The sequence below is a fragment of the Spea bombifrons genome, chromosome 2, assembly GCF_027358695.1.
Source record: "Spea bombifrons isolate aSpeBom1 chromosome 2, aSpeBom1.2.pri, whole genome shotgun sequence".
Lineage (NCBI taxonomy): Eukaryota > Metazoa > Chordata > Amphibia > Anura > Pelobatidae > Spea > Spea bombifrons.
Window position 1 is genome coordinate 125,084,395 of NC_071088.1, and position 20,875 is coordinate 125,105,269.

Here is a 20,875-nt window from a genome sequence, read left to right on the forward strand (position 1 = left end):
GGTGAAATTAACAACCTTGTGCTTCAATACATAAACGCTGTGGTCTGTTATTAAAAGCTCCCTGTACAGTTCCAGGATTGCTGATAACTAAAGGTCACAAAAGGTCCTTGCTGTGTTAGTGATGAATTATTCAGGTGCCTACCAAGTAGAGTTGGCTGCAAATCCACCACTCAAGGCTTCTAAATGAGTACAGGAATTCACATACTATATAGTATACTAGAAGAGTTTTACTGGCAACACATGGGACTTTGACCAATTTCACTCTTCATTAAGGTGACTCTGCTCCCCATTGTCATTATGGAATATATATATAAATAATAATTATCACTAATATTATTAGATTATTATTAGAAATAAGTACTAAATGAAATATTACTATATTATTTTAAATCAATACAACCCTAAACCTTAATGGAAGGTCTCCATGCTTCCATGAGTGGATCCAAGAAGGTCAACAGAAGAATGAATGATACCAAAATTAAAGTTGCCATATGTCATATGGCAACACTGTAGTCAAGAATTTAACACGTGTGACAATCCTGGGATTGGATCAAGGGTCTGCCTGTGACGGCCACAACGTTTAACCCTTCTCTTTCCGATTCTTTCTCATAAAGTAAGAATTTTAAATAGTTCTCCAAAATACTGTAGTTTGGTACATGCCCCCTTGTTTACCAATATTAATAACCATATATAGTTATTGTAGAAATGTATAGTTTAGTGGGAGGCATTTTTTGGCAGGTATTCTGCAATATCACATATATAAATATCTATGATCTAGTACAGGGTCAACAAAACGTGTAGGTTTTCAATCATAGAACGTGGTATCAAAACCCAAGCTCAGATTTGATACTGTGAAATATACAATGGTACATTCACACAACAGACCTGACCCCGGGGATTTATTTCTTATCATTTTTCTTTTTTTAACGTTCATACGTTTTCCATGGTAAAGGGAAAGATTTCCTCTTTCTCTGCTAGAGGGGTTTGGATGGGCTAAAAAGGTTACAGAATGAAATCTGATTGAGATACAGTGAATGATTTTATAATATGAAATTAACTCTCAGTTGAGATTTTACATACATTACTGAATCTATCACCAGTGCAAAATAATACATCCAGAGTATAAGCAATATGCAGTCACACAGTCATACAGTCAAACTGTAAGGAGCTTTACCTTCCATATTCTAAATGCGATCTATTTTCTCTGATGTGTCAAACCTGAAGGCAATTAAATAAATGGGAAATCTGGATATATAAAAAAAGAAAAGATAAACCTTGTGGAGGCTTTACTGACAATGCATTTAGGAAGATTGGCAATTTGAATCAATTACTGCAAGAAGCTTATGCTATAAAGCTGTCATCCATTTAACTTGTTTGATTTAAAAAATGGAGATTTTCGATGGAGATTTTCTGTACTTTTAAAACAAATTGGTTATTTTTTGCAAATGAAAGTTACTGTACTTATGTCTAGAGGATCTATAGGAACTGGCCAACCTTAAATAACGCTCATCACTAAAGGGATCAGTCCTCGGACAATATTTTGAGTGCAAATATTTTCCTGGAGTGATCTACATCTCCTTTCATATATCATTAACAAATGATGTTGCCTAATGCAGACCATTCACTATATTACATTTTATTTCGAGAACCAACAGATTCTGTAGCGCTGTTCCTCACAAGTATGTGTTACCTCTTTGTCTTGTACATGCCGCTCTTGCCCTTAGACCTGCAATATAATTTGAAATGTCATAGACTTACAACTGAGTGTTCTCCCGTGGTCACTTTGGATGCTCTCGTTGGACTGATTACTTGAAAGTGATGACACACTGGAGCTTCTAACAAATCCAAATGCCGTTAGCTTGGTCCCAGGCATCCGTGAATAGCCAGGAGGACGAAGGCCGGACTGGCAATGCTTGGGAAGATTTGACTTGGCCCCATTTGTCATGGAACCTTTTTTTTGATCCTCTGTGGAGAAAAAAAACAAAGTGAGCAATATTAGGTTTTTTTCCTACTTGTAATCATTAATGACTGCATCACACTTTTACCTTGTAATAAATAATAGGCATATAATAAATTTTCCAATAACTCTTTTTGGTTTTCATCCAATTTGATTTCAATTAGTATTGGGGGGGAACTAAACTTTTTTATGCATTTGTTAAATTTGTTTGCCTGCACTAATTACAGGTTATGAAGTCCCAAACAACTGGGAAAGTAGATGCAGAAGAAGACAGAGGATGCTGTCCCCAGAATTCTCTGGGTCCTTCGCGGCTGCTTGTCCTCCCACAAGCCTGCATGGGTGTGTGGAGGACTTCAGAGCTCTAGTGATGGAAGCCTCTGTCGACAGATTTCTATTCTCTGGTTATGACATCTAAATCTGATGTTCTAAATCCATAATAAACATATATCACTGAAGAGCAGGAGGAAGAACTGTGCTATTTGCGGCACCTCCTTTGTTAATCAATAAGGGGCGCAGAGTAGTTGTAAATCTGCAAGCCCTGTGTTACTCCACAGTGTATAAATCCTTAGTAGACGAGTCAGTGCAGTGGGCATGCCTGTTTGCTAGAAAGCCCTTCAACAGCTGTAGTCCCTATCCATGGTACTGAATTTACAGAAGAGGTTGGACACATCAGATGCAACCAACCATGCCACAATCTGCCAAGATTTATCATCTCTCAAAACAACAATTTAGTGTCTTCTTAGGTTCTCCAAATACAACATTAAGTCTGTTAGAAACTTCCAGTCTCACCAAAAGTTTGTAGCGATTGTGTAAAATGTAAACCAGCAGGTTTAACTTAGCGTTCTCCTCTAACTATAGCACAAGTTGCTGTCTTGAAGGAACAGTTTGATAGATACCATGAATTCAGGAAAGTTACAAGCCTTAAGATGAAACAGCAATATTGTTATAATGCCATAAATACTATTAATTAAAATAATAATAATAATTACCATGTATAAACCTAAGTATTGTGGTGTGGGGCATAGCTGATCCAAATTTCACACATGCCTAACAGTTTATTAAAGAACTCAATTGTGAGTTAGCAATAACACAGTGCAGTTTATAGAGCACTTTTACATGGCAGAATGGAAAAAGTGCATAGTTTTCAGCATATTTTTGATTCCATACTGATCCACTTGTGTCATAGAGGGGCCAGACAAGCTAGAAACTCTGTGCTTCCTTGCCTGAAAACAAGTACGGTGGTTTGATTAATTTGTAATTGAGATGGCTGTACTCGCGCTGGGATATGAAAAATGTGGCCTGTGCATGGTCCTTGAAGACTGGAGTTGTGCAGCTCTGCTCTAAGATGTTAAGGGTCAGCAGGTCGGTCATTTCATTCTTTCCTTTTTGCTTTCTATCGTTGCTTGTGCAAGCTTTTTTCCCTCGACAAGTTAGTGTTTCTTGCAAAATTATGATGCATTTAGTTACAAAAACGTCAAAGTATGTTGAGTAGGTGGAACAGCACCTTCAAGTACTATCAATATTAGGCTATGAAAATGAAAGCCAACAATAAATACTAAAATATTTTCTAACAAGTTTCAATTACATATTCTAAATAATATTTCATTTCCGTTACTTCATGCATGTATCATTTGGAATATCATCGATAAATTACACATTCACACAATACATGGTAGAATGATGACATTTTAAATGAGTTCTGAATAGTAAAGTGAGCCAAGAACTGCATTTGGTTTATAATAAAGACAGCAGCGGCCCAAAAATGATCTTAAAAAATCTCATGGGTTAACGAATTGCCTACTTTTTTTTTTTTTTTTTTTAGCTTGCATTAACTTGAATTTCCTGCTTTGAAGTGTACACAATTTGAGTGTGAAGTTTAGTGAACACAAAATCAAGTTGACCAAAGTAAATTAGTAAGATGGACTTGTATTTTCTCCTAACCTGCCTGTATTCACTTTTTAGTGAACAGAAAATAATTTGTTCAAGGACTCATGTTACCAATATTTCTCTGCAAACAAAAAGGGCAATTTACATACAAGCTTTGGCTTCCACTTGACAACCTGTACTTAATCATGTGTGCAGGGAAAGAAATAAGGACCTTAATCTGCTACAAGAACAATAATATAAAAAAATAAATGTAATGAGAATTCATCTGTGGCACTTCAGTTTCAGAAAGTGGGACTTAGTGCTCTTTGCCGGAAGGCACAAAGCATTTCAAGACACGATGATCTCCCTCAAGGGAACAAATTGAAAGAAAACAGAAAGCATTTGGAATAGCTTTGAATTGATTCATCATTCTAGAAATCTAAGCCAGATCAGTGAGAAAAAATACTTTTATATGGGTCATTCCATCCATACTCCAGTAATCAGTTCTAGTTACCAGGCCTTGAATCCTAGGGGGTCTAGTATTTGTATTTGGTGGTCTAGTGGATGATCAGAGAGGACTGTACTCTCAAACAGCAGGGCTCTATCTGCCCATGTTCTGTTGCAAAAGAGACATCATACCCTAAATAAACTAAAAGTGAGCAAGTCAGAAGAGTAATTGGTGCATTTTGGCAGTAGGTCGGAGGAGGGCAGATTGCTCCTGGGTCATGGATGCTCAATGGGGTAACTGACCGATTCATACTATGGAGGACTGCACCAAGTTGCACCACCACTGTTATTGTACTGTAAATCCCACACATCCTGAAGACCCTGTGGCCCTGGTGGGCACCTGGGGATGCTGCCCTGGGTAAGGCCTATGACAGTACCAGAGGTGAATACATACATCACTGTTCAAAGTACTGACACTGCTTCCTTTTTTTGTAAAAAAAATGATGTATTTGTGTTCTCAGTAAACACCACTGTGCTGAAATACAAAAATGAATTAGAAAAAAATTATTTTTTGTTGCCAAAATAATTTCCAATTACCTGTATAACGGAGCTGATAAAAGGAGGGAAGCAGTATGGAGACAGAAGGCAAGAGCTTAAGTGGAGCTGCGGAAAAGCAGACAGGGACATGGAAGTGGTTGGTGGAGAAGGGAAAGAGAGCACGAGAGAGAGAATGAATGAGAGTGCGAGAGAGTTAATGAGTGAGTAAAAGAGCATGTAAGAGTGAGTAAGAGAGCGTGAGTGAGGGTAAGTGACAAAAGCCCTCCTGTCTGTTTTTTTCCTACTATGAAGACTAAAACTTTAATCAGTCCTTGGTCTATCAAATGCATGTCTAATTTAACTCACTGGTCCACGTACCATCCTCCCTCTCAGTAAAGCAAAAAAGGCTAGCAATAGATCACAATTGTAACAAGTAAATGAATAAATCTATTCATAGGATTATAATTCTAAATAACTGATTCCTGTCAGTAAATCCAATTACACAGAACTGTAACTGATACTGATAGTGGAGGTGAATCTGGTTACATCCCAATTTTGTTCCACAAATAAAAATGTTCTTTTTCTTTTTATTCTCCAAACAAATATCTCCTGACCTGTCACTGTATGAGGACAGAAGATTCAATCAGATGACTAGGATTTACATTTTACTTTAGGAACCATATTGAACAAGGACCTTAATCCTTCCTGCTTGTAAATGTCACTTTCACGGTTTGTCAGTGGGAGCCTTCACTGTTAGGCAGCTGCCAACCTTCTGTTTCTTTGATGTACTATTCTTTGTCTCTGCCAAAATGTTTCAGCCAATATTTAGTTGTGCTTTCCCAATAAGACACATTCATAGTTGTTTCTGACATGATATTGTGTGTTATTTTTAAACAGCAGAAGCTCCTGTCACAGTTAAAATGGTTATTATTATAAGGATACTAGCTTTTTAGCTTTTTTTAGCTTTTATTACTGTAACTGTCCTAAAAACTGAGTCTCTCTCTTCCCCTGCCTTCTGTCCTAATCGTTCCAATTTTTTCTCCCCTTTTCTCTTTCTCTTCCCTCCTTTTCTCTGGTGCATTTTGGGATAGCACATCCAGGCAGCAGAGGCTCTCATAGCCATGGTGGCACTTGATCTGGAGGTGGCTGTCCTACTACTCAGGCCCACTGCCTCACTCCCACCATGGGCACCACACTATGAAGGGAACACGACCACCAGCTATTATTCCAGACCGCATATAAATCGTTGGCCTCTGATGGGGACTGGGGTAGGAAAGCTCACTTTTAGTGAGGTCAGATGGTAAGAAATGGAATTCTGAGAAAGACGCGACAATCACAGTGAAGCCAATGCTGTCTTGTCTTTATGTCAAGTCCATTGTGACCGACGATTCAAATTCTGACATGCCTTTTATTTGTATAAAGATACTAAATAAAACTGAAATGAACACCTATTTTTTTCTGCAAAGGGTTAAGCCCATTATAAAGACATGTATTTCTTGTGTGAAAGCTGTTTAAAATGTGTCTACATATAATTTCAGTACCATAAAATTATTTTACCGTAGCTTATTTGATTAGATTATGGTAAAACCTGTAAAATGTATTTGCTCTCTGTCCTGGGCTCACCCCCACAATACATGCGTCCACTAATGGACTTTTTGTATATGTTAATGAGTCTCTATGGACGTTAGGTGAGGATTAAGCCAGTTGTTTGAGGGATGAGTGTTAATCTGTTTCATTTGTGTAATATGTGGCATCACATTTGAATAGCACTATCATAAATAATCCACTCGATCACTGATCCACTCTTTTACCCATGCTCTTCCTCAATAAAGCAGTTCACCTTTTGGATGACATATCCTCTCTGCTTTCTTGTTGACTCATAAGCTGAGTGGTATCTCCCGGCATCTCGTGGCTATCCTAAAGTCCTACATAGGCTGACCGCTCTTACAACCCTGTAAAAATTTACTTTAAAAGGCTTAGCCCGGGACCTGGATTTATAGGCATCTTTATACGTGGTTTTCCTAGAGGCTTGTTTTGTGATATTTCATATAATAAAAAGAGCAGAAACCCCAAAATGAATGATTAGCAACCCAATACTGGAGACAAGACATTTCTTGTTAATCACAGCCAATTTTACTGCAATCACATTTGTTCCTGAACAAAGTAAGAAACGGCAAGCAGAGAAGTATAAATATTTACTTTTTAACACATTCAAGTAGCCAGGCAGAGTCACGCAGATAAGGTATTTTACATGTACTGCTACTTTACATGTACTTTGAGCATTGTATTGTGTGGAACTGCATGAGCCTGCGTATTACACCTACATTCACCTGTTTAACAATTGTTGCATCTCATCTCATGTAACTGCAGCAAGCCACAAATTGAGTACGCTTATACATACCTCCCAACAGTCCACGTTTTCATAGGAAGTCCTAATTTTCATGCATTGTCCTACTGTACCAGCTAGCTGCCCCATTGTTCAACTTTTGCAAGCAGTGTGGAGCATGGGCTGGTTTCGCATAGGCAACGTTTCGACACACAGGTCTTTCTCAAGCCTTAAGGAGTGCTGAGTTATTTGAGTGCTGAGCCTCTACTTCTTTATTTTTGACTCAAGGAGATGAGAAATCATTTGAGGTGTATGCTGTTGCAACACAGACCTCCATTACAGTTCCCACTTTGCCTCCTTAGACAATAGCTTTGCAAGGTGGGTTTGCAGGTAAGAAAGTTGGCCACCTCACGTCCTCCCCACTTCTGGAATGACCCCACTCTCCCTGTGTCTTGCCACACTCCCAAACACAGATTTCCCATTTTGAACACCTGTAAAGTTGGGGGGTTATGCTTATGGAAAGAAAAAGGTGATGCAAAAGTATATTTTATTTTGCTTTGCGGGACGGTGGATGCTTTTGTCACTTCTTTGCTCACCATAAACATTTTCATATATAATTTTCAACCAAGTCCTTTTAACACAAATAAACCTGCTTGCATTTGTTCCAAAGCCACAAACATTGTTTAAGAGGACTAACTTCAATATGGATGAAAATAATTTGACTACAGCTCCTTAACACTTTGAGTGCCAAAGAAGCGCACACAACAAGACATTTTCAATACTAGTAATTAGGGAACATAAAGGTTAATGCCATATGCCTGCATATAATAAATGAGTAACATAACCTTATTGCAGTTTGATGAGATGAAAGAACACCACTGCTCGCTAATTACTGTACAGCATGTAATGCAAAGCATTTATTTTTAAGTGAGATGATTCACAAATTCCTTCAGCATTGTAACTGCGGAAATTAGTGTTCCAAAAAGTAACTTTTCTATAAATACCACATCGGCAGCATCCATCTTAATATGCCAATTAATTATTCCTTCATATCATTTGTTCCAACCATCCAGTAGCAGCTGATTACTTTAATAGGTGTGCAGGGTTTGTAACAAAAGGCGCAAGGTAAAATTCTGTGGCGATAACAATGGCCTCATACTAATTACCATGATTATTTTTCACCTTAGGTGGTAGAGGTATAAGTATAGGATAGGCATAAGGCTCCTGACCATAAGTCAATGACAAGGGCCTATGAAGTTTGACTTTTACAGTAACTAAAAGGGTGCAGACTAGATCGTCCATCAGTGTAATGTGTTTAAATAATTCATGATTAAAGAGATTTGTAACACTTGATATACAGGATACCTTAAAACCTATGATTACGGCATACAAATATATTCAAGCCAAGAGCAATGACATTTTTATTCAATCTACAGAGAACATTTGTGTAGAACACCAAGCTCTTGTGTTATGGTGACATCACTGGGGTCTTTTCATTTTTAGATTTTATCACTTTTTTAATGTTTTACATTTTATTTTACTGATCACATAGTGATTAGTAAGCTGGGCTCCATTGATCTGCATGGTTGGCTGCAGTACCTCTCTGGGTCCGGATAGACCCTCTGGGAACTCTTGTACTTTGTACTGGCAGCCGCCATCTTGTGAGAGATAAGAATATGGAAAATGTCACACGGTTCCACTGCAACTTTTTTTGTTGTAGTTGAATCCCTCAATATTGAGGCATTGAATCAATGTTTGAGTGAAGAAAGTGATTGGTAACAGACACGTCACAGAAAAACATAAAGTTAAGAGCCAATGACATGTCTGGCAACAATCACTTTCTTCACTCAAACACTGTTGCTGCAAAGCCTCAGTAACACCAAGAAAAATGTATGTTAGTCGTCGTAAAGGGGTTAATTAATCTTTAGTCTTCTTATGTATATTTTTCTGTATTTGTGCCAAATATGTATTTTGGGAACATTGTTTCGTTTTGCCCACTTTTTGTTGTTTACATTTTCAAATACACATTTCTTCTGTCCTGATCTATCAGAAATAGCTTTTTTATAACAAGGGGTGCATTGTGCTGGAATTATACAGTGGCGGATAATATCAAGTACTTTACAAGACAACTATTGTAACTTTCTTAGTGGGAAAACGCTTCATGATCTCACAGAAAGCTGCATTTCACCTTAACAATATGAAATTACAAAACTGCGCATTTAGTGTTTTAAAGACACATACCAGTGTGCCATCCAGTACCACCAATAGAGAATACATAACTAAGTACTTTGTTAATAAAAACAAAATAAAATAAGTTACTTGCCCTTAGTAGATGCTACAGCTCCAGAGCTGCAACCCCACAATCCCATTTTCCTGTCACTTTTGGCTGCTTGATTCAGCCAATTAATGGCAAGAAAGTGCTTCCATTGATTTCTGTGTATGCACATGGAGGGCTCATTAGACCCCCTTGAACTCTTGCATGAGCCAATTTCGGAGCTGGGTGGCAGGGAGTATATGGTACATGTGAGCCAGCAAACAGGGGGTAGGTTTGGCTAATACACTGTACAGGAATGATAGAGGCTCCTGTGCTTCATGGATCAGCCAGGATGAGGGGCAAGTCTCTTGATTATGACACGGATTATCTATGCAATCGTGAACATGTGGTCACTCTACATATAATACTTTATATACTAATGTATGAACCGGTAACATCTGTATTTCACATTGGTAAAAATACAATCCACAATATCCTATTATTACAGCAAAGTACTTTTATTTCCGTACAGGGATATATAGAAATAATCATAGCAAAATAGATTGTTGAAGAGGTTATTTCGCAATGCTAATGTAGTGAGTGCAGATGGAGATTTCCCCTATGATTAGCTATCACCATGAAATAAGAGAATGATTAGCAAAGAAAAATGTATTTTGAAATATACCTGAAGTGTCTGAGCTGTTAACACTGCCGGCAGCTCTCTCTTGTTCCTGTTGGGTTATGTGACTACTTGAGGAACACTGGCTTGCAATCAATATCCTGCTTCTTGTTGATGGCAGTCTGGAAACAGCACCCAGACCAAGCTGTGGCTTTAGGATCATGGTGGATCTATAGAAGCTGGGAGGAACCTCATAATGAGGAAATGTGGAGGAACAGTAGTCATCTTTCCTTGCCTATAAAGAAAACATAGATACCCGCTTTACTTTTATGTAGATTGGCAGTATTTAAAGATCACAGACATAAGTATTAATTAAAGGACACAGAGAAAAGTTTAAATTAACGTATGTATCATATTTAAAGATCTGGTCCCCATAGTGTATTGTGACACTTTAAATCATATTACATCATCTACCCAATAAACTATTAAAAGTAGAATAACATTTTTCTTTAGCTTCAAGTTCACATTAGAATGGTGCTTTTACAGATATTCCCTATGGTTTTGAGAGCATAGTATTCTCATAACATTTCTTCTACTTTGGGTGTTTTAATAAAACTCTGTAAAAGTATTCAAAAATAAAGATAGACAAAAACTTTCATCTGTGGCCCAAAAAACAGTGGGAAGTAGTTACCCAGAAGAAACTACTGCATAAAAAATTGTTTCCACAGCTGAATTATATGATTACATGCTAATAATTTAGAAGAATGGTTGAGAGCGGGACAGCAATGGTTTAACCCAGGGGGTTCAAAGGCATATCATGGGCAGAGTGGCATATAGGAGGGTATAAGGCATTTCTGGGGGCAGAGTGGCATAAAGGGGGTTAAAAGGCATATCATTGGGTACTCTGCCTCCAGAAAAGTCTTATACCCCCATATAACCCCCCCCCCCGACTTACCACTGGTTCTGACTCCCTGGTGTCTGGTGTAGGCAGCGGGTGGGGGCAAGCCTGGGGGGCAGATATGCATGGCAGGTTGGCAAATAAAAACAAAAAAAGCACATTAGGCCTATTGACAATATTTCTCATCTGGGCCCCACCGGATTTATTGGTATAGGGGTGGCCCTGCGATCTTGTATATGGCCATATAGTTTAAGTCACATGTCAATGTAGTACACAAAAACTGTCCACAAAACTAATTGTACTATGCATATGCCTATAACAGCATTGTAAGGATATTGCTAGAACACAGTAGTACTTTTTTGGTTTATTCTTGGTTTTATTATTATTTGTTTTAAATGGTGATGAATGCATGGCTTTTCTTGTGATGATAACTGTCTGTATTATGTCATGGAATTAACACCAATAAAATAACAAAACTACAAAAAAGAACATTAGACTTAAATTTGTTTGAACATGTGGTACAGTATTTAACGAGGAACCCATTCATTTGGAAGGTCACCTAAAGGTTAGATTTCAGAGAGTGTTTACCTTGTAACAGTTTTTGCAGAACACTCCCAAGTAAACAATACAATGTATTTTAAGAGTATTTTGTACAATATCTAAACAAAGTTATTAATTGAGAAAACGATCACGAAGGTGTTTATAAACTACAAAAAGCATAATAAATAGCTATTATACAGTGGTGCATAGTGGCTACAATCTAGTCCTGGGCTAGGCTGACCAGGCCTAGGGGGGCAGGTTCATGGCAGTTCTCCTGGTACAAAATGGGGGGGGGCAGATCACCTTCTACGGGGCAATCAACCCTCCTGTGTCCCGCTGCACAAAAGGCTGGTTACAAGGGAGATCTACAGACCTATTAGTGCTATGGAGACTGTGATGGGTCAGCAAAGCCTCCTTAGACTCCATTAAAAGTTGATGCACACCTTTATGACAAAGCACACCAGGATATGGCATCATATGCCATTGTTCCATTTCTTAAAGGTATGCAGCACTCATTATTGTACTTAGCCTACTAAGGAGGGGGAAGCAACTGGGGGGCACTGCCCTAGGTCAGGCCTATGATGGGCCGAAAGGTAAATACATCACTGGCCACAATCTGGTAAGGCAACGCGTTCACCAAAATCTCTAACGTACAAAACATAGTTATCACTGAGTAGAGGCCTAGCACATGAACCTCCCTTACCTCCTCCAATGAATGGTGTCCAGGTGGCTGTACTGTAGACACCATCAGGCCAGCACTAAATATCCTCGGTTTTTGTATGTCAGGTTTGTATTTATCCAACACACTGGAAGATTTAATGTCACCACTCAATATCTCGTGTTCTTTTGGTATCGGAACAGTACACGAAGGGACTCCAAAAGGCATACTCATTTGTCCAAAAGGGAGCCCATCTACTGCTTGAGGGTTTCTTCTGATGTATGTAATGATTTTCGGCCTCACTTGCTTGGGTTTAGGCACTAAAAGATTTGGTTCAATTGCCTCTTCATTTTTGTCTTTACTGTTGTTTTCCACTTCCCCTTCATTTGTAATGGGAGCTTTAGGATGTATTAGGATTGGTTTGGGGATACCACTGTTACAAAGTGTCTTGTTACTGGCTTTAGGGGATATGTTGAACAACTGTGTACTCTCAATAGGAGGTAGAGCGAAAGAAGGTGACAATCTGTCAGTGTGAACTGTGTTGAGATCCTTCAAGCTGCTCAGCAAAGCCGTCCGTTGATCATTAATATTTACTGCTGCCACCGGGCTTAAGGGAATGGGGGAACATAATAAGGTATCTGCTGAGTTCTTTTGACTCTCTTTCATACTGGCTTTTAAAACATCTGTCTGAAGTTTTCTCCCAACAGCTGTCTTTCTGTTATCGACCGAAGCAATTTTATCTTTCAAGGCATTTGCACTGCTACTTGAAAAAAAGTTACTGTCACTGTCTTGAGAAAGATAGTCTTCCCCTGAAACTCTGTCTTTATTGAGATACATTTTATTACCTAGAGATTCGTTGAATGATGTTGTTTTTCTTAAAGCAGGTTTGATGGTAGACTCTTTATTTTTTAATGTTTCTATTACTTGTGACTTGCTGTCTGGATGATTGCAATCCTGAGACGTTTTCAGTTCGTTACATGATTTGCCTCCAATGCATTCCTCTTGTCTTAAACTTGAACTGTTGGAATTCAGTGTTGTAGGGCTGCCACATAAAATTACGTCGGACTGCTTTGCTGTTCGATTTGACTGTGGACGGCTTGCTGAAACACTAGGAAGAGAAACTCTGCTTTCAGACAAAGTTCCCCCTCTTTTTCCTGACAAATCACCAAACATAAAATGCTCTGCTCTGTGTTGACCTGTAGCCTTGGAAGGCAGACATTTTGAATCTAGTTCTGATGGTACATTTGTTTGACCCTGATGTAGTTGTGCTTCTGGTGTTACCTGAGGTTTAGGAGATAAACGTGAGTGATGATCCATATTTGTAGGTTGCTGTAATGTGCTGTGCTTGTTCACATGTGGTGTGGTTCTTTCACCTGTAGGAAATTCAGAGACACTAGTATCTGAGGTAGGTGGCTTTGAATAAATCACAATCTTTTTTTCCTCTGAGGTATTACTGAGTGTGTGACTGGGTAGTCCATATAAAGGGTCAATGTGTATAGAAGGATCCGGGGCCCTGATTCCAAAATTTGATGTTTCACTGCATTGTAAATACTTAGAAGGTGAGTCCATAGGTGGAGTAAGTAAAATACGGTCTTTTACAAAAGGTTCTGATTTTGTTGAATATATACCTGATTTTGCTAATGAAAATCCTTTGAAACGTTCATTTGGTGATATGGTACCAACATTATTAGTATAACTAATAAAGGAAGGATCACTAACTTTATTTATGGGTATTAGTGAGCTTCTGTCTTGGGTGCTGGTCTTTGAGTGTATCTGAGCTAGTCCATGAGTAGAAGAGAACTTTAGACTGTCCTTGGCATCATCCGTCATGCAGCTTTTGCTTAAATGTCTATTAGTTGGTGAATGTTGCCTTGGTTCGCCTAAAGCTTGGCCACAAGACCGAGGTCCTTGACCATAATGCAGTCCTAAACTGTGCTCCTTCTGTGACTGTGGAAGGTTTTCTGTTTGCCAAGATTGTAAAGCACTTGTTTCCTCTTCACCACTATTTACCTCAACCTGGTCATGGGTCCTTACAGTGGAAAATATTTTGTTGGCATTGCTGTCATCAATTGCTGTCCCACTTTCATTGTCATTTTGGTCTTCGTTGCTGTTGCCCTGCTGTTCATCACAGCATGACTTGCTTGGTACCAAAGGTGAACTCATTTTGGGGCAATAATTACTCTCTGAAAAGAGTCCAAGCAAGGAAATAGTCAGGCTCACTTTGCCATTTTACAGCATTTGTTTCAATGTTCCAAATTTGGTTTTCACCTCCTTTAAGAGCAGCTCATTCTGAGTAGATATACTCATTGGAGGAGTGAGGATTGCTTTTCTTTTCTGATGTGAGACATCCCTTGCTAACCTACAAAGAAAAAAAAAACATTACATGTTTTATAGAAAACATTTTGAACATTTGAGACATACAAATCATATAAGGCAGAGAGAAAAGGAAAAAATGTATGTAATATTGTACGTAATAGCAGAGCAAGTTCTAAAAGCTAAAAACATTAATAATTCTTATAAGTAGATCAATTAGCCTCATCACACACGCAACTCGTAGCTGAGAACGTGAACAGTATTTTCTAGGTCAATGTTACTTTTTAATCTTTCATCTTTTACAGTTATCCCTGAGATTAAAAATATCTGGAACACTTTAGCAAACTGGTTGATGGGAATACAGTGAAAAGGAACTCAGGACTGGAGAATCAATTCTTAACATTACAGGGGACCATGGTGGAAATGCATGGGTATAAGTGAAAGAATGACCAGGGCTGATTTTTAAGTTGATGGACCTGGTAGTCCATTAGCAAACCCCTGTACCTGTTCTCAGTATTTGCATACCCCCCACCCAATGAGATATCTCTTATATCTAACTTTCATTGTTACTACCTCTGAGGTCTGCCTTTTTGCATCAGAGATCTCACTCAGATTACCTATGCTGCCATTTCGTGAGCTTTTAAAGTGGCGTGTCAGGGTATGACATCATATCGATAACTGAGAACTTCCTTAGGTGGGCTACCAGGAGCTCTCTCGCTTCCGGGGAGTGGCTTTATGATGGAGTGGGACTTGTCACCTGTAAAGTTGATACAATGATCTGTTTTAATAGGTCAGTCCCTATTCTAGCCATGTACAACTGTGGCTGTTAGGAACCTTGGCAGGTAATAAAAGAATGGCTGAATGTTTCTGCTGTCAAATCCCATGTTTTTATTGGTAAATTGTCCAATTAGGTTAGGTATGGAGTCTTTTTGGAGCAATAACTATTTGTAAAGCACTCAGTAATGAGCCCCAGTCTTAGATGCTTTAAATGTGAGGAAAATGCAAAGGAAGGAAATAATATGTTTTAAACTACAAATTTAGTTTCACAAATTGCAGTCGGCAGAAATTTGGCTCCTTTGCAAAACAACCTTTCAACGATTTGATGGTGAATTGCAATTTGATTTTTACAATAAAGATTACTAAAGAGAACATAATTCACAATTAAAGCTACATCTGGTTTTATGAGTTACTCTGAGTCTGTATTCATATCCTGAAAATGTAATGGGTTTATTACTAAATATAATCACAGAAATGAAAAAGGTACCTGCCTCATAGCCGAACAAAATGAGGAAATGAAGTAACTTAAATTTGTGCTAGATAATTATAATTTTTCATTCTCATTACCTGAAAACCATTGTTTATGGATGAGGGATTAGGTTTCAAGATATAAAGTCAATTGTAATCTTACTGCTCAGTAGCGTACCTAGCGGGGGGCGGGGGGGGGCGGTCCGCACCGGGTGCCGCTCATCAGGGGGGTGCCAACTTGCCGGCACCCGGCACCCCTCCAGAGACGGACAGTAATGTCCGCCGCTGGAGGAGCAGGCTCGCAAGAGAGCGGTATCGGAGGTCTTTAACAGACCTCCGGCTCCTTTGAGTGATTTTAAGCCGGTTCCCTTGAACCGGCTTAAAATCACTCAAGGGAGCCGGAGGTCTGTTAAAGACCTCCGATTCTGCTCCCTTGCGATCCGCGCGGCAACTGCTGCTGTGCAGAGGGCACTGTGGGCGCGGCTTCAGTGCCGCCGGGATCTGACAACAAACCCCGGCGGCACTGAAGCCGCGCCCACAGTGCCCTCTGACCCGGAAGAAGACAGAAGAAGAGGAGCGAAGAGGAAGACTGCTGTAAAAAGAAAAGACTGCTTTAAGAAGAAAAGAAGTAGAAAAGAAGGTAGGAAATCATTCATTAAGACTGAGTGACAGTGAGAGTGGATTGGTATGTGTGGAATCTGTGGATTGGTATATGTGTGGATTGGTATATGTGTGGATTGGTATATGTGTGGATTGGTATGTGTGGATTAGTATGTGTGGATTAGTATGTGTGGATTAGTATGTGTGGATTCTGTGGATTGGTATGTGTGGAATCTGTGGATTGGTATGTGTGGATTGGTATGTGTGGAATCTGTGGATTGGTATGTGTGGTATGTGTGGAATCTGTGGATTGGTATGTGTGGTATGTGTGGAATCTGTGGATTGGTATGTGTGGAATCTGTGGATTGGTATGTGTGGTATGTGTGGAATCTGTGGATTGGTATGTGTGGAATCTGTGGATTGGTAAGTGTGGATTGGTAAGTGTGTGAGAGTGATGGGTGTTATGCTGTACCATTTCCAATGTCTTTTTCATTATAATTATGCTCTAAAGTACATCATAACTCCCATCACTCTATACTGTTCCGTACAGTGGCAGAGCTGGGAGACAGAGGCCTTGCACCCTCACCGCAGGGTGCTGGTCAGGTTCTATGTGGGCAATGTGGACGCTGGCTTTGGGGTGTGCAATCTGTGATCTATGCCTGTAATTTATGGTGTTTTATCTATAACTTTAATGCTGAGTTTTTATGTGAATTCCAATTGATCAATACCTGAAAAGCTGGGTTTGTGTGTTAATGTGTTGGTCTATATCTGCTATGCTATGTTTCTATACATTATTTATGTTTACCAGCAAATACAGGATTTGTATGTCTTATTCAGTTGATCAATACCTGGGGTGCTGTTTCCATGTGTTGTTTATTTGATCTATACCTTCAGTGCTGAGTGATTTCCAGTTGATCTATACCTGCAATGCTGGGTTTGTGTGTTCTGTTGATTTATACCTGCAATGCTATGTTTCCATACATTATTTATGTATACCTGTAAATACAGGATATTTATGTCTTATTCAGTTGCACGTGCTGTTTCCATGTGTTGTTTATTTGATCTATACCTGAACTACAGGGAGTAATTAAAAGAGAGTTGTGGTTTAGTGACGTAGGGGACAAATGGACTTTGGGGATGATTACGGGGAGAGGACCTCCCAATGTCACGGTGCAGTCAGAAGAAGGGAAGGCTGTACTGACTCTCACAGTCTTCCCCTGATCTGCAGTTGAGGGCAGTACAACATAATCCCTATCACTATACATCGATCTAGACATTTACAATAATGCAGCATAACCCCTACCACTATATACTAAGCCAGACACTGAAGTGGTAGGCCTACACCACATCAATGGCTTTGTATATAGTGATATGGGTTATGCTGCATTATTGTAAATGTCAGGCTCAATGTATAGTGATATGGATTACGCTGCCCCACCGTCAATGTGTGCTCAGTATAAAGTGATAGGTGTTATCCTGTATCACCGGCAATGTGGGCCTCAGTATATATTAACAGTTATGTTGTACCACCGTCAGCGCGTGCCTCAGTATATAATGGAAACAGTTAAGTTGTACTACTGTCAGCGCGTGTCTCAGTATATAATGATAGCAGTTGTGCTGCACAACTGTCAATGTCTGCCTCAGTGTATAATGATAGTTATGTTGTACTACTATAAGTGTCTAGCTCAGTATATAAAGATAGCGGTTATGCTGTACCACCATCAATATCTGGCTCAGTTATAGTGATAGGTGTTATGCTGTTCCACTGTAGTATCTGGCTCAGTGTATAGTGATAGGAGTTATGCTGTTTCACTGTAATGTTTGCCTCAATATATAATGAAATTACTTAAGCTGCACCACCGTCAATGTCTGTCTCAGTATAGAGTGATAGGCATTATGCTGTACCACCGTCACTGCCTGGCTCAGCATATAGTGATAGGTGTCATGCTATACCACAGTCAGTGTCTGGTTCATATGGTATATATAATCATGAGTCGACATGGCAACACCACTATATATGCAAATGCTTAAATAAAAAGAGAACAATGTTATGGTGACTCCTGATTATAATATCAGAATTTTTTTTTGTTTATAGTGTCTTTAGCTGCTTAGCCAGTACTTAATTTGTAATGTTTGTCACTCATTTGTTAGGTCTTCTTAGAAACTTGTTGTGTTTGTTGTTTTTTTGGGGGGGTTATTAAAGAAAGCACTATTATATGTTCAGTAAATGTTATTTAAACATATTTATTTTACTTATAAGTTATTAATTTATTTTTTCAGATTTCTTGTTGTTTACAGTTGACATACAGTTTACAAATTGGTGCAATAAATATTCTTGCCAACATAATTTTGTAGATGTCTTTACATTTGGGGGGGGGGTGCCACTTACAGGATCCGCCCCGGGTGCCAAATACTCTAGGTACGCCCCTGTTACTGCTGGTATTTTGCAAAAGACCAAATTAATTTCTGTTTCTTAAAAACAGAAGTAATATCTTCATTACAATGTATACTTTCTATAAGATGTCTGTATCATATAGGCAGATTAGGCAATTGATTAGTGCTCCTATTGATCTTTGGTATTCTATCTGAAAATGGAGGAAGGAGGAATTTGAATGTTATATATTTTGTGGTCAGGAGATGTTTTGCTGTGCAAACTCAAGCATATCTATTACCCAAACAACAAGAGAATGCAAGTTGGCAAGCAAGTTGTGATGCACCTATTTATGCGCCTGCAAAACACACAACCTTACATGTATTTGCAAATTTGCTCAGGGTTGGACTACTTTGCAACCTAGCATGTTAGGAGGTTATATATAATGTGTTAGGGTCAGTGTGTGTGTGTGTGTGTGAGAAAGAGAGAGAGTGTGTATGTGAAAGTGTATAGTGTTTGAATGTGTGCAGTGAGTGTGTTTGGTGTTTGTGTATGGCATTGTCGTGGGTGTTATGTTAGCAGTATGGTTGACTCCTTAGTGAATAGGACCAGCAGTTTCAGAGCTCACATGTTATCTACCCATGAAAATTTACTGTAATCATAGGATTGAATAGTACTTAAAGCAGCCAAAACTGGCACCAAAGCTGATAAGAGATGGGGCAGAATACTCCCAGAGCTCTCAAGTTGTAACATCTTCTACAGGTAAGCATACTTTTTTTTATTTTTACAGGTTAAGAATACATATTAAAGTGCTTACAAACTTTAACATGCATTTATTACTGGGGGGGGTATAGATTGTTGCTGTAATAACACATTCATGCTTCATATGTATTGGTAGTAGACCATTCACAGTCATGGACCAATAGCCTTTCTTCCTTGTTAATTAACATAATCATCCCTCATCTCCTCCTTGTGTACCACCTTGAGAGTCAAAGCTAATTAATCTTTATAAATGTTAGCTCAGTACATATCAAGAAGAGCATGTAATGTAAAAGCTATAATAATTTCCTCATTAGCACTAATTACCATCTACTCCCAGACAGAACACTGACCACAGACAGTGTTCCAGTGACAGAAGATTATTAATATGGATGCCTTGCAATGAATGGAGTGTCAGACATTTATATCTATATTCATAAACCAAACAGAATCTGCACAAGCATTGCTAATTGGAAATACTTATTGCATAGCATGAGACTGGATCTATCTTTAAGTAGAAGGAACGGTGCACACCTATAGTACATGCACTTAGAACCAAAATGTATGTTTTTGTATGAACCAAAAAGTTATTATCTGAAGTGAAAAGGTATGTGCAGTACAGCACACAAGACAAATATTATTCAGAAGAAAAAAAAACAGTAACTACTTGAGACCCCAAGAAGCTATACAACCACAAAGGGCCAATCTATCCAGTATCCACTATGTGGAACCCGTTCTTTGAACTTGGCCAAGAGTAACAGGAACTGTCCTTCCTCTGGCCTGTGGTTTAAGGTCTCCACTAAAAGAAATATGGGGCGCAGAAACATATACGGGAAAAGACAACTGAAGTAAAATATAATAATATCTTTAATAATAAATGTGAATATAAAATTAAGCTAAAAAAGTGCAATATATAGGCAAAGGGTCAATATAACCAGCAAAATGCACTTACATTAAGTCCATGCACCCATATTAAAGAAATGTTGGCCAAACGAGAGACTGAATGGATTTACAAGTTCCAGACACACAAAAAAGGGGGACTAAATATGGAACTTGACATTTTAGCTTTTATGGATTAGTTTATCATCCATTGTATCACAGCCCCACTCTCAGCTTTATTTTATCTATATTTTTATATAATATTCCAATAGGTTTATATATGGACTTACCGGACTGAATAAACTTCTACTGAAGAAGCCAAGTCGGCGAAACGCGTTTAGAAGAATCTGGAAGGACTTATCTGAACTTTGTCTTTTATTCCACAATCGGTGGTTCGTTTATATACACACTTTATGCACTTTGGGTGCATGGACTTAATGTAAGTGCATTTTGCTGGTTATATTGACCCTTGGCCTATATATTGCACTTTTTTAGCTTAATTTTATATTCACATTTATTATTAAAGATATTATTATATTTTACTTCAGTTGTCTTTTCCCGTATATGTTTCTGCGCCCCATATTTCTTTTTGTTTGCCTGTATTTC

General features: G+C 38.6%; 1 protein-coding gene across 1 annotated transcript in view; it reads right to left on the minus strand.

The window, feature by feature from the left end:
- The window catches only part of LOC128474120 (microtubule-associated tumor suppressor candidate 2-like), a 144,202-nt gene that overhangs the window by 70,786 nt on the left and 52,541 nt on the right, over positions 1-20,875 (minus strand). The window contains exons 2-4 of the mRNA XM_053456389.1: positions 12,133-14,461; positions 10,073-10,301; positions 1,759-1,965 (exon numbers count right to left, since the gene is read on the minus strand). Of these exons, the coding sequence (XP_053312364.1) occupies positions 1,759-1,965; positions 10,073-10,301; positions 12,133-14,265 (2,569 nt within the window). The 5' untranslated portion in view covers positions 14,266-14,461. The remainder of the gene's footprint in view (positions 1-1,758; positions 1,966-10,072; positions 10,302-12,132; positions 14,462-20,875) is intronic.